The 12,931-nt window shown below is 37.7% G+C and overlaps 1 protein-coding gene across 1 annotated transcript in view; it reads right to left on the bottom strand.

Annotated features, from left to right (window-relative positions):
- The window catches only part of DCHS2 (dachsous cadherin-related 2), a 111,803-nt gene that overhangs the window by 39,339 nt on the left and 59,533 nt on the right, over positions 1–12,931 (bottom strand). The window contains 2 exon segments of the mRNA XM_030450316.1: positions 369–1,388; positions 2,747–2,983. Of these exon segments, the coding sequence (XP_030306176.1) occupies positions 369–1,388; positions 2,747–2,983 (1,257 nt within the window).

The following is a 12,931-nucleotide window of genomic DNA, read 5'->3' as shown; positions in this document are numbered from 1 at the left end:
ATTTACTTATGGTTGATCTGCACTTTTCAACTCTACTTGATCACAGGCAATTAAGTTCCACATGTGATGTATTGAAGCTGTAACTTAAAACTCCTTTTAATTTGTTACAGTCAAACACAGAGTTATGACCAAGTGACCAGAATGAAGTAATGAAAAAAAATCAAATCCTGAGGGTTAGTTCATTCCTCATGAACATCTATTATGTTTATTTCATTTCTCAAATTGTGAAGCTTTGAGTTGGAATATTCACATACCAACCCAAGAGATTCACAGAAGTTCCTGAAAGCTTCATACTTTACTTCCATTCCCTTAGGGAAGACTGCTCTCCAAAAGCAGCATTAAGATGATTACAAATCATAAAATGCTACCTGTGTTGGAATTCATCTTGAAATACTTTCCATCAGACAAGAGGAAATAGGAAAGCTGTCCGTTTCTTCCTGAGTCTTTGTCAACAGCTGTAATGGTGCCAACCACACCCTTGGGAAGTGGACTTTCCTCCATTTCAAAGAAATAACTTTCACGCATAAACATAGGAGAATTATCATTTTCATCCAGGATATTAACTATTACTGATGTACTTGCATTTTGCCTGCAGTTTCCATCCTTGGAGGTGCTAACTAGGGCTCTAAAACTTAGTAGCTGTGCACATTCATAGTCCAAATGTTTCCGAAGATAAATCCAGCCAGTATGAGAGCTGATTCCAAATGGAACAGAATCTATGGTAGGCTCTAAGGAATACGTCAGCTTGGAGGCAACACTGTGTGGATTGAGTGTGTGAGCTTGGACCTGAAGGATTTCGGTACCTAGAGAGGTAGCTTCACTGATTTCTACTTGATACACCAAGTTTTGAAAAACCAAAGTGGGGCCCATCTTCTGCTCTTCAATAACCACTGTCAACAACAGCACAGAAGCCAGAGGAGGATTGCCGCAGTCCTCAGCTGCTATCTGTATGGTATATTCCTGCTGTGCATCTGCAAACACAGTCCTGGTGAGGTTTACCACTCCAAGGGTTGGATCAATGTTAAATGCATTAGACTGCTTGCTTGTAATACTGTATTTGACTACCCCATTCAGGCCACTGTCTTTGTCTTCTGCATGAGCAATGTAGACAGCAGTGCCAGGAGGCTGGGTATGTGCAATAGTCACCCTGTCAGATTTAGTAAGAAAAACAGGAGGATTGTCATTAACATCTGTCACAGTTATGTTGACCTGGGTGCTGCTGTAGACAGGGGAGTTACCCAACTGGGACTGAACGGTGAGCACCACAACTGACTGAGTTTCATGGTCAAGCTGGCTTCTGGTATGGATGATACCAAAATGGGGGTCAATACAGAATCTTCCATGTGGATCACCAGAGGAAATTCGGTAAGAAATCCCTTCTAAAGAATCTAGAAGTGAAAAAGCCAAGAAAAATGTAAAAAAAAAAAAAAAAAAAAGTGATAACACAAAGGCTAGTAAGAACATCTGTGAAGATTGCATGCTGTCAAATTGAGCAGAATAAATGTAAGCTATACAGATGTTTGACTTTCTTGGGCTTTTCATGCTTCTTTCTTCCTGTCTACAGAGCCCTTCAGTAAAATAAATCCCACACAGACTTGAAGTATACAGTTTGTACACTTCAGCACCATTTGATTTTCACCTCAATGGCATGACAAAACTCTATAGAGAAAATGGTATAAGCTCTTGCTTTTTCCTGACCTAAAAATACCCCAATAAATTAGTCATTTGAGAGTAATTTTATTACACACAGGCATTTGCTATAGCAAGGAATGAAAGAAGTGGCAGTTCTCTGAAATAACTGCATTTTACTGACATTATTCATGGATGACTATTACTATAACCCTTACATACCAGTTGCTTATACATCACATAGCAAACAACATCTGCAGGTTAAGGATTATTAACAAGGTCACTCCACAGGTGCTACCTCACCCTAAGGACAGTGGTCAATGCACTGTCCTTCCAACAAGAAAATGGGAGGCTCTGACTCATCAAACATGTATAAAAACTCTGCCTCTACCACCTTACATGTACAGATCTATTATCAAGCTGATATGTGGACTCATGGCTCCCACTGCTCTGCACAGGAACCAAATATAAACGACTCTCAGGACAGGGTCTTTTATGTCTAAGGGCTAGCAGGAGCTAATAACTTTCCCTCTAACATAATAAAGAAACCAATTGGATTAAATAAATTTTCAGAAGGTCTCAAACATTCATCTGGACCTCACTACATATTTTGGGGAATTGTGTGTGTGTGGTGGCCAGTTTTATCTGTTTGTTGGGGGTTTGTTTTGGGGTTGTGTTTTTGAGGAAAGGTGGCTTTTCACAGCAGCAGCACTTATATAGATTCTCTACAATTTCTGAATACTCTGCTCATGAGTACTGCTCTGAGATCTATCTTGCATGGCTAATGCTTTAACACAAAGCACACCATCACTCTGACCTTTCTGTACACTTATACAACATGCTTCCCATTCCATCTCTTACAGTTATAGAAATTAATCTGGAGGAAAGTGGAGGCAATTTCCCATGGATCAACAAGGAGAGTGCTACCTATTTTAAAGAGCATCCTGAGACAGCAGTGATAACACCAGTTGTTGTAAATAACAACAATAAATACTATTTAATGCCTGACAGACTGAGTTAATAATGTGAAAATTTATTTTAAAAATTATATGCAGGTATTTCCAGATAATAGCACAACAAAAATGCAATATAATCTCTGACTGAGCATGCAACTTACTTGGAGGCTCTCTGGCCTTTACAGTGCCAACTGGGCTGTCTTCAGGTACATCTTCAGGAACAGAAAACACATACTGGGATCTCTCAAATATGGCAGGGGCCAAAGCAGTCTGAAGGATGTTTACTGTGACAGCTGCATTGGTGGGAGAAAGAAGACCCCCCCCATCCCGTGCAGAAACAGTCAGGAAGAGTGCAGAACGTGGCATGTGACCAAGAGCTGAGATCAGGTAAATGATGCCTGAAAGTAAATAGGAAAGTACCAAATAAAACATCCAGAAAACAAAGCTGAACCTCGTAATACAAATCTTGGAATTAACAGGCTCTGTGGAAAATATTTAGGAAGCAATTGCTTGCTTTTTAATCACAAGTTGTTGGTAAATACTAACAGTAAATTCTAAGGTCTGAAGAAGTTGTGAGCTGCTAACAATTTCATATAAACTACATGAAATAAGCTATTCTTTGAAAAGAAAATGCAACGCTCTGTCCAGAAATACAGGACTTTGGATGTGCCTTTCTCAAGATAAAATACATTTTCATCCTCTAACTCCAATGAATGAGACTAAGCTGTCTCAAAATAGATTATCTTCTAACTGCCAAAATAAATCTTCAGTAATATCAGATAATTATGCCCAATTTTTCAAAATACTCTTGTATATTGCTCCAGACACCACATCTAGCTATTGTACCTAAGAATGGTAGTATGGATAGAAGGAATGAACATGGCAGGAATCCTGTCCTGTCATCTTCTACAGAAAATCTTGTATGACCATCAAAGGAAAACTTCATTTGAGTGAAGACTTCAGTCTCAGCAATGCAGAATTACATCCAAACCATAGCCTTCTATGGGGTGCTTCATAACAGTCCACAACAATTATCCAAACCTAACACATTTTAACTGTTCTGTGAGAAAGTCATTCAGTATCCTTTGCAAGTAAGTTAAGGATTTATAAATTAAGATATAAACCCACAAATAAATCATTAGCCCTCAGAGCATTCCAAAATGTCCGATCTAAATGAAGTGAACTTGATACTTAAAAAATTAGAACACATTAAATCACATAGCAGATGATGATATGTTTTTTAGTTTATAAAATGTGTAACTAAATTATAACCCGAGTCCCATAGTGAAGACCAAGTGCATTCAGGAAGGTAAAAAGCACAGAGATCATTAATACTTGTTTGTCTTATCCTTCCCAGGACCTTCTCTATGTTGAGTAGAAAAACCTCCACACTTTTTCTGATGTGCCAAAAGTCCACAATATTCTAAGATGCTTTGGTATTCACAGATTTGCAAACAAAGAGTAACAACTTGTTGTAAAGTACGTTTTACAAGAAGAAAATGGAAAACGAGAGGTTACAAAATGTAAGAAAATTCTTCTTGGCAATTGCAGCTAAATATACTCTAAATGCTGAAATTGCAGTGAGCTAAACAGAAAGTTTGCCATGATTTTCAAGTGATTCAGCTAACAGGGAGAATGTTCTACATATCATCAAGTATTTTTAAGAAAAGCCTTTATGTTTTGTAGAAGTTGGTGAAGACACAAATCTCTAGCAGCTCAGTATAACCGAACCTTTAAACTCTTTAGGCTCTGAGCTAACTTTATAATTTCCTGGCTGTAAAGACAGGTTTAGTAGGGATGATGTTTAGCATTCAAGTGGAACATTTAGTGTCCTATCTGACAGAGAGGGTAAAAATTAGATTTAACTCAAATGCCGTAGGAGAATCAGTGTATGATTCAATCACAATATATCTTCTCAAAATTTAGTGTGAAGCCACAACATTAATTGCCACAATGCATTTTTAAAGTAGAATAAATGGAACAATACATAAAATCCCTATAAATATGCAAATGTGCATGTGGCATAATTTCCAATTACACTGCCAGGACATTATAATAACAAACTGTGCATTGACATGTTTACAATGCATTTAAAAGGTCTTCAGGATCAAGGAAGAATGCTTTCCCCTAACAACAAAGGACACTCATTCCAGTGTGACAAACCACAGAAAAAGCTCAAGAGTCACAGATGGATTCAGAATTCATTGTTTACCCAGCTCCTACGCCAATAAATGATGTACTTCCAAGAACCAACCTTGTTTTGCCTTTTTTTTTTTTTCTCCTTTTGTCTTCTGATGATTGCTTTTTACAAGTAGTTAGACAGCTCAACAAAATACTCTTCCAAGGACAATCTTTTGGCATTTCCTGAGGTAATCTGAGCAACTGTAGCTCCAAGGAAAATGGTTTTGTTTTTTTTCTCCAGAGGTTAAATGTATAGATATGGAATATAAACACTGTCACTGTCAGATTAAAGAAACCGGTAAAATGGACTGTATTTTATGAAGTTGACCAATTGGGCATTTTTCTACTGACAAAGCCAAAAATACCTTATTTTTCATTTTGGATACTTGAGGATATATGGGAAAAGTGAGAAAGCTTTTACAGAAAAGCATCTTGTTGAAATTCTTACTCGCAAAGCAATAACTGAAGATTTCAGGACATCCCTTAGCAAAAGGTGAGAAAAACAGTGCTCCACCCCAGGAACTCTGAAAGACCTCGTGGAATAGAATATTTCAGAATATTCCTTCTCTGCTGACCTAGGACAGATTATAGCACAGAACATGCCAGTAAAGCCACAGAAATCAGACAGAAACAAAATGCATACAAGATTTTGCTTTACTCTGTGTTGCAGGGAGAGAGAACAGTCAGTACCTCTTGCCAACTCAGTCCTCTCTTACAGGACCTGGGACACTCTGGAACAGTGGTAGATTCCAAGTAAAAAGTGTATGTCTTCCATATGGTTTCTCCCAGCCTCAAACCGTAATATGAAGAGAATTTTATTAGCCCTGTTTGTCTTTTAACATTCTGTTTCTTTCAGCAACTGTAATATGGGCATTAACTTGGCATATTTAATAAAAACATTTGAGAGAGCTCTTTCCTATATTGGGGAATATGCCACATTAAGCTTAGTTACTGCCCCATAGGATGGGGAAGAAGCTGTTAAGCAGCAGCTGGGATCCTAATTTTTATTTGATTAGGTAAAAACACAGGACTGTGACTAAAAGAGACAGTCATGACCACTTGGGTGAAAAGCAGCTGCTACCATACACCAGAGCAGGCTGGCTAGAGGGACTTAATCTTCTGAAGTCTGGTGAAGGACATCCCCTAATAATACCTTGCAAAGGCAGAAACATGAGGCTAACTGCAAGAAGCACATGGCAGGAACTCTCTGTGTCAGTCACACATTCAGCAGGCTGGAGATGAATCCTAGTTTTCCTTTCTTTCCCATTCTGTAATTAAGACAGCAGCTTATGATTGTTATCACCATAGTCATCTGCAGCCTGCAATTTGCTGCTTCAGAGAACTTTCCAGACAATTAGGTTGCTGTGGTATAGAAGATAATCTTTAATTATGAAAAAGTTTCTAGAGATGCTGGGGGTGGAAAGGGAATCATGAGATGGCTCCTCTGCAAGGAATATTTTACCAAGACCAAAGCTCCTCTCAGCAGGGCACCATGCAGACACAAGTGGGGTTCTACTTTAAGAAATCACTTCATGAAAATGTCACTTTTTTTCCTTACAGCTTGGCTCCCTATATATATGGACAGCCTTATCTGCTGCTTTTAATAACATTTAATTCACTTTTTTTTGAAGTTTATTTTTTAATATTACTGCAGTGCCATGAGGATTTTACCTCTGGTTATTCCTCATTCTGCAAAAAAGAGAGTTGGAATCAATTCTGCCCCACAGATGAACAATCATATAACTAACTACACAGCAGATGAAACATTAGCATCCAGCTGCAATACATTTTGGGGAACCTCATTTTTCTTGAATAGACCTGCATGGGTGTAAATTACTGCATATTCCAACCTTTATCAGTCAAAACCATGACCCAGAAACCTCCTAACATGATACACATACACATTTTAGGCACAACCTGCAATGCTGGTTGCATGTTAGCAGCTGCCACTGCAGGCTCTGGTTTGGGAGCAGCATTGCTTCAGGGCAGGAGAGTTTAGTACAGCCCCATTGGAATTTACAGATGCTTAACTGCAGAGCAAGCTGTGCTTACTGGAGAGCATAAATTGCTACAGAGGTTTTGAGGATTCAGTGTGCAGTGAGAGACAGAACTACTGGAAGGCAAAATCCTGACTGTCAACTTTGATCTGCTTCATCCTTCCCCACTGACTGTCCATGCCAGGACATTGATTTCCAAAAAGTTCTTGTTTCTACTTTGTGCCTATCAGCAACAGAACATAAATGAAGCTCATGTTCACTCTGAATGTGCAAACACATTTGTGAAAGACAGGACTCTGCAGCACCTGAAATCCTCTGGCTATGACAAAACTTCTTGTGGGATTTTGTTGGCTCATTTTTGGGGAGATGCACCCTACTCCAGAGGTGGCTTAGCTGCTAAGTGCTGTTTTTCAAGAGTTTAAAGGCAGAAGAGAGGGACCTGCAATATAATAGTTCTTTTAAAATGTGTTTCTGATCATCTTTGTGATCCTGTGCATACATCACTAAAGTACTCACCAAATGCCCTTTTGGTGTGGCAGAAATAATATTGGTTATCCCAGTAGGATTTACACACATACCTCTAGCAGGCTACTTGGAAAACCCCTCTGTTTTTTCCACGGGGTCCTCATGTAAGCAAAGCAAAAAACAGCCCTACATTTATGGTCATTCAGAGGTAAACAAGATGTTTTCCACTTGTCAAGCACTGCTGAGGCAAAGATAAAAATCAGGATGGAGTAACTTCAATAACAAAGTCTGGGTTGCATGAAGATGTGTACACATGTAAATAGCTTCCAACATTTTCTCACTGTTCACAAAATAAAAAAAGTACCTTTAGAAAATGGAAAGAGGAACAAATCAAAAACAATCAATAGTGAGCCCTGAGGCTACAAAACCAGACACCCTAACAGCTTTAAATGACAGCACTATTTTTTCAGCAAATATCCTAGGTCAGCTGGCACGACCTGACACACAGCTCAGAAAATAAGCAGATGGCAAAGAGTTATGTAGAGTTCATCACCTCAATTCGCCTTCAAAGCTGGAGGCTGTTTAATACTGTGTAGGTCTGTGCTGACCCACTGATCTCAGAGCATGTCTTGCTCAGCCTTTGCTTTTCATGCACTTCTTAAGTGTTGGAAAAATTTTCAGGATGACAAACAGGCCAAGGTAAACCTCCAAGAGCTGAATGCAGTTGTGAGGTGTAGACTTTGCATCAACATCAAAGCCAGCATTGTTCTAGGGAAGAATGACAGCATTGCTGCTCGACATTTTATTTTATCTGGCTCATTGCCCATCCTCTAATCTTAGCAGAGCATTTAGGGTTCCAGTTTTAGCAATTTACCTGTACTTCAAATGCACTTTTTTTAGTTGAAGATGCATTCTTGATGGTAACCGTAACAACTCTGCCAAATGGACTGTTTGGAGAGTTGATATATAACTGTCAGGGGAAAGAATTAAGGAGGAATTACACTGATATTTACAGTCTACCTGCTGCAATACACACAGCTTCAGATTATAGGAAAAGGTTTTAAAAAGCTTAATCTTGTTGGCGCAGACTTTATTTTGAGTTTCAGCAAATAAAAGCACTATTTCAAGTTTTAAACTATTCAGTATTTGAATGTTTCCATAGTAAGGAACTGACCCAATTTATATTGATCTGCTATCTACAGTTGTTCTTTACAGAAGCCTCACAACCCTGAATAGAGGAGGCTTTTGACTCTGCCTCCTCTCCAGCACATTCTTGTGCTAAATTCACAGTTTTCCTCTTAGAAAAGGGAATCTAAATAAACAGCTTAGTGACTACTATCACTACTACATAAACGTTCCGTGTTTAATCACAGGACTATGCTTAAAGTCTATTCCAGAGCACTGAATCTGAATTCAGCCAGGCTGGTAATCAGCCAAGTGAGGAACCAGTACCTGGATCTCTCAGCTAATGTACAGTTCCAATACTGCAGCTCTCCTGGAAGCACAACACTACTATTTAAAAAACTACAGGTTACAGATAATTTTAGCCAGCTAAGAAGTATTCATCAACACACAAAACAGTAATTCCTAATTAAAGCAGTTCTATTATTCACCTGGGCATCAGCTGGTAATGTTAGGTCACATTCCCTCACATAGAGGGGATGAATCTAGTATTAGAATGATTGTGTATTGCACAGATGTGCTTTTCAGACCAAGTCTTGCAATGAACTATTTGGGGAGCAAACCTTTTGTCTCTTGAGACTAGAGTTTGCTAGTTTAGGAGATCACATAGAACCAGAATGCTTTCTGTTGGAAGGGATCTTAAAGATCATCTCCAGAAAAACCAAGTATTACTTTGAAGTAGCTTTCTTTATTGTACTATTACATGTTTGAATAATTCTTCCCTACCAGAAAAACAACAACTGATAACTTGTCAGTAAAGCAGAATGCAACCAAAGAGACATAATATGTTATTACAGAGAGATTTCCTCTGTTTCTGCCTTATTTTGTTACCTTTAATCTGACATAACAGTAACTCAGAATATGTCTGTTGCCTTATTGCACACTAAGAGAACACTTCCACACAAAACATGAGTTTTAAAAAAACCAACACCAAAAATCAAAGTATACACCAATGAGAGGGTAATTCTCTGGCCTGGTGAACTGATGTATTTTCAAAGACAAGGGTCCCTCAAGCAATCTACACAGGTCCAGCACTGCCACAGCATCCTACCAGGTCACCTGTGCTTTCTTAACTTACTGAAATCTTCCAAAAGCATAATTTTAATCAAGGATCTTCTCAATCAAGCTGCCAGACTGAAGATCCAGAAATAGCTCAGTGCACAACCTGGTAACAAAACTAGACAGCCATGGGAACCAGAGATGACTGACTGCAAGAGATGCATCTTGAAGGCCCTGTACCACAAGATGCATATTCCCAGCACAGACACAGAATGAAGCCTAATATAAAATATAAGAACAGCAAAGATACCTTAAGAGCATTACGAAGCGTTGAAGATGTTCATCTTAACCCTCACAAATTGATTTTCTACTGCATACACTCCCTTACCATGTACATTTTACAGTTCAGCTGCACAAAGGCATTTTTCCAAGGCTGTCTGCTCTCTTGGTGGGACCTCTCACTTTCTTCTTTTGTTTGGGTTAACTAAGAACTTGAAGTATGTTAAGTACATGTGTACTTAAGATCTATACAGTCTCTATCAAAGTGAAGTGCTGATCATCTGACCTTTACTATACAAACTCCTCCTCCAAAATGGAAGGTTTGGGTTTAATTTTTCTTCTCCTCCACTTTTCTCACCAGCAACCCACACCACCTGCCTCTTGGAGTCCAAGAGCTGAGCTGTAAAATGCCACAGTAGTTTTACACTTTGTCTTGTCCAGTGGGTTGCTCCTTTTCTGAGATCTGACATGGACTAAATTACAAGAAAGGGGGGTTGGGCTAAACTATTTTTGTAAATACTTTTCCTTGCTAAATTTATTAAATCCAAGTACACCTGTCATATTGCTATTGCATTTTTGAGGTTTTTAGCACATAGCTTGTAGGAATTTTTCTCACTGTAGATGGTCAGTTCTGCTGAATTTTATTTATAAAAGAAAAATGAGACATATACAGTTTTCACTGTATATGGATATTTTTTCATCCTGTTTTGCTACAGAGCTTACATTCAGGGAGAAAATTTGCACTCTAACAATTTGTACAGAAAATATAGTGTGCTTCAAGGAGAGTATACTCAATCTGTATTATTTATGTTAAACTTTTCTTTAGATGAGTTATCAGCGAAGTAGCCGAGACCACTAATTTTTCCTTTGGGACTTTACTCATAAAAAACTCTTCAAAGGTGATAACTTAGTGAGCTAAATGCCTCAGACATATTCCACTGATTTACAGCATTCTGAACACTCAATTTCATCCAAAACATCAGAAAAACAGTAATCAAAGAAGATGCAGTTTAAAAAAAAGCGGTCTCAAAATGCCCCAAATTAAAACACTTCTAATTTTAAATGTTCTTCATGTGAACCTCTTCATATGCTTAGCAAATGTACTGCATGCTGTATGAAAATGCTAAAAGTAGTTTAAAAATAAACAATTTTTTCCTACCATACTACATGAAAACATCATTAATCATCACAAAAAATTGCCTTGTTTTCTTTAGAAAGGAAGCACTGCCATTTTACCTCAATGCATATTACAATCTGCTGTCTATTAAACATTGTATAATATATGGAGTTAGCAAAGTCTGGATTTTTTTCCCCAAAAGAAATGTTAGAACTTCAGTTTTTCTTTAAATCCTGTATTGCAATAAAAAATAAAGCAAAACTTTTTCACACAATGCAAATCTCTTAAGATGAGATTGTTTAATAACATTCCCATTTCTTCAATAAACAAAGCTTGTCAACATCCTTAACTGGAATGAATCCATTCTGGTGCTCTGAATCAAATCAAAAAGTTTATTTTAAGTCAGTTTGACATTAAATTGCATTTACATATGGTACATAGTAAAGTAATGGGTGTAGTGCAGAACTAAAACACACACTTTCAAACCAAGAAAGATTCATCAGTAGAGGGACTATTCAGCACAAGTTCTACTCTTAACTCCTCTTTTTGCATCCATTACCAGGCACTGGAGAAAAGATACTGGACTTAAATTTGCATTTTGTTTGACTAAGTTAATAATTTTTATATTCTTAAATTTTTGTGTTCTTCAGGTATCTCCTTCCTTCTTCTCCAACAGACTACGATCCAAGACTGCTCTCCATCTCTCCCCATTTAGTTTTACATTGCCCCATGCTATTCAGTTAAAAATGAATAAGAATGCATCTTAAAGGACACTCATTTTTTAGCAAGTAAAAAGCTCCTCAAAAGAATGATCATTTTGCAGAAGCTGTGATGGAAATTTTTTTAACACTAAACTGCCAACCAGCACTTCACCCTCTGTTCTCAAAATGCATTTTCTGGCATAAATGAGCAACACACAGTATCATGACAAAAGGTTGATCCAAGTATCTTCAAGTTAATCAAAGGCTTTTGTAATTCCTCACAGAAACATAATTAGTAAAGACAAAGAAGGATAGTCACAGCCTTTGTTTTCAGCATCTAATAGAGGTAGGATTCACAGAAACATGAGCCTAAATATCTTAATCTAAAGAAAGAAAGAGAGAAACTAACTTATATGCCCATACTTATATAATGTACACTGTGTGAATGCTACTTTCTCTACACTCTTTATACACTAGGTTTAAATCATTAATATCTTCAAATGAACGAAAACCAATGGCTGCTGCCTTTCTCCTACCCTTCATCAGAGTTCTCCCCACACAGAGATGTGACATGATGGAGTCATACTGGCCCAAAACAATTTTCAAAGACTATTCTAATTTTACTGATTTGAAACAGCTTCCTTGAACCAGGGCTACAGCAGGATAACTATCTTTTTAGCCAGCTCTCAAGAAGAGTGTCACTAAGATCAATGGAAAATGACTTCTGTGCCTCTAGGCCAAGGAAAATACTAATGCTTCTAATATGAGTTTCAATTGTTATTGAACAACTGAATAAATTAGATTGTTAATCCCAAAGTCTTAAAGTTAAGCACTGCACAGGTATTCTACCACACCTGTGACTGTATCCTGTGAGTTACATTTTTCATTACCTGTTTAGCCATAACTATAAATGCAACACCTTGCAGATAGCTCGTTAGGTAATGATGGGAAAATAAAGAAACATAACATACAGCAAACAGTTCCCTAGCCTGAGGAGCTCTTCAACTTGCTCTGTTCCAATCAGTTCATGAGTGCTGTTCATAGATCATGCAAGATCAGATATCTACAAAAGGAAACATAATGAAGCCAATATGTTGTTTACACCAGCACCAGAAACAAATGATAGGAAGAGTCACGAACTAGCAGAGGAACTGGTTTACAGTTCTTTAGGCATACATTTTTCTAGTTACACACTTCTTGAAGTGGTTTTTCTTGTGGACATTCTTTCATCAATCACATGAAAAATACTTATTTTTTTTTCTCAAAGGGAAACACAATAAATGTTATTTATGGTTATAAGAGCATGTAACAAACAATAAAGTATCTAAAGCTAAAAGAGCAAAAAATACCACTAAATAGACTTGTTTAGAATTCAGAAAACTTTGATGGAAAATCTGTCTGCCTAATAACAGACTCTTCCTTTCC

Source organism: Calypte anna, chromosome 4A, assembly GCF_003957555.1.
Source record: "Calypte anna isolate BGI_N300 chromosome 4A, bCalAnn1_v1.p, whole genome shotgun sequence".
Lineage (NCBI taxonomy): Eukaryota > Metazoa > Chordata > Aves > Apodiformes > Trochilidae > Calypte > Calypte anna.
The sequence above is the reverse complement of the archived record's forward strand: the minus strand, read 5'-3'. Positions and strand labels throughout refer to the sequence as shown.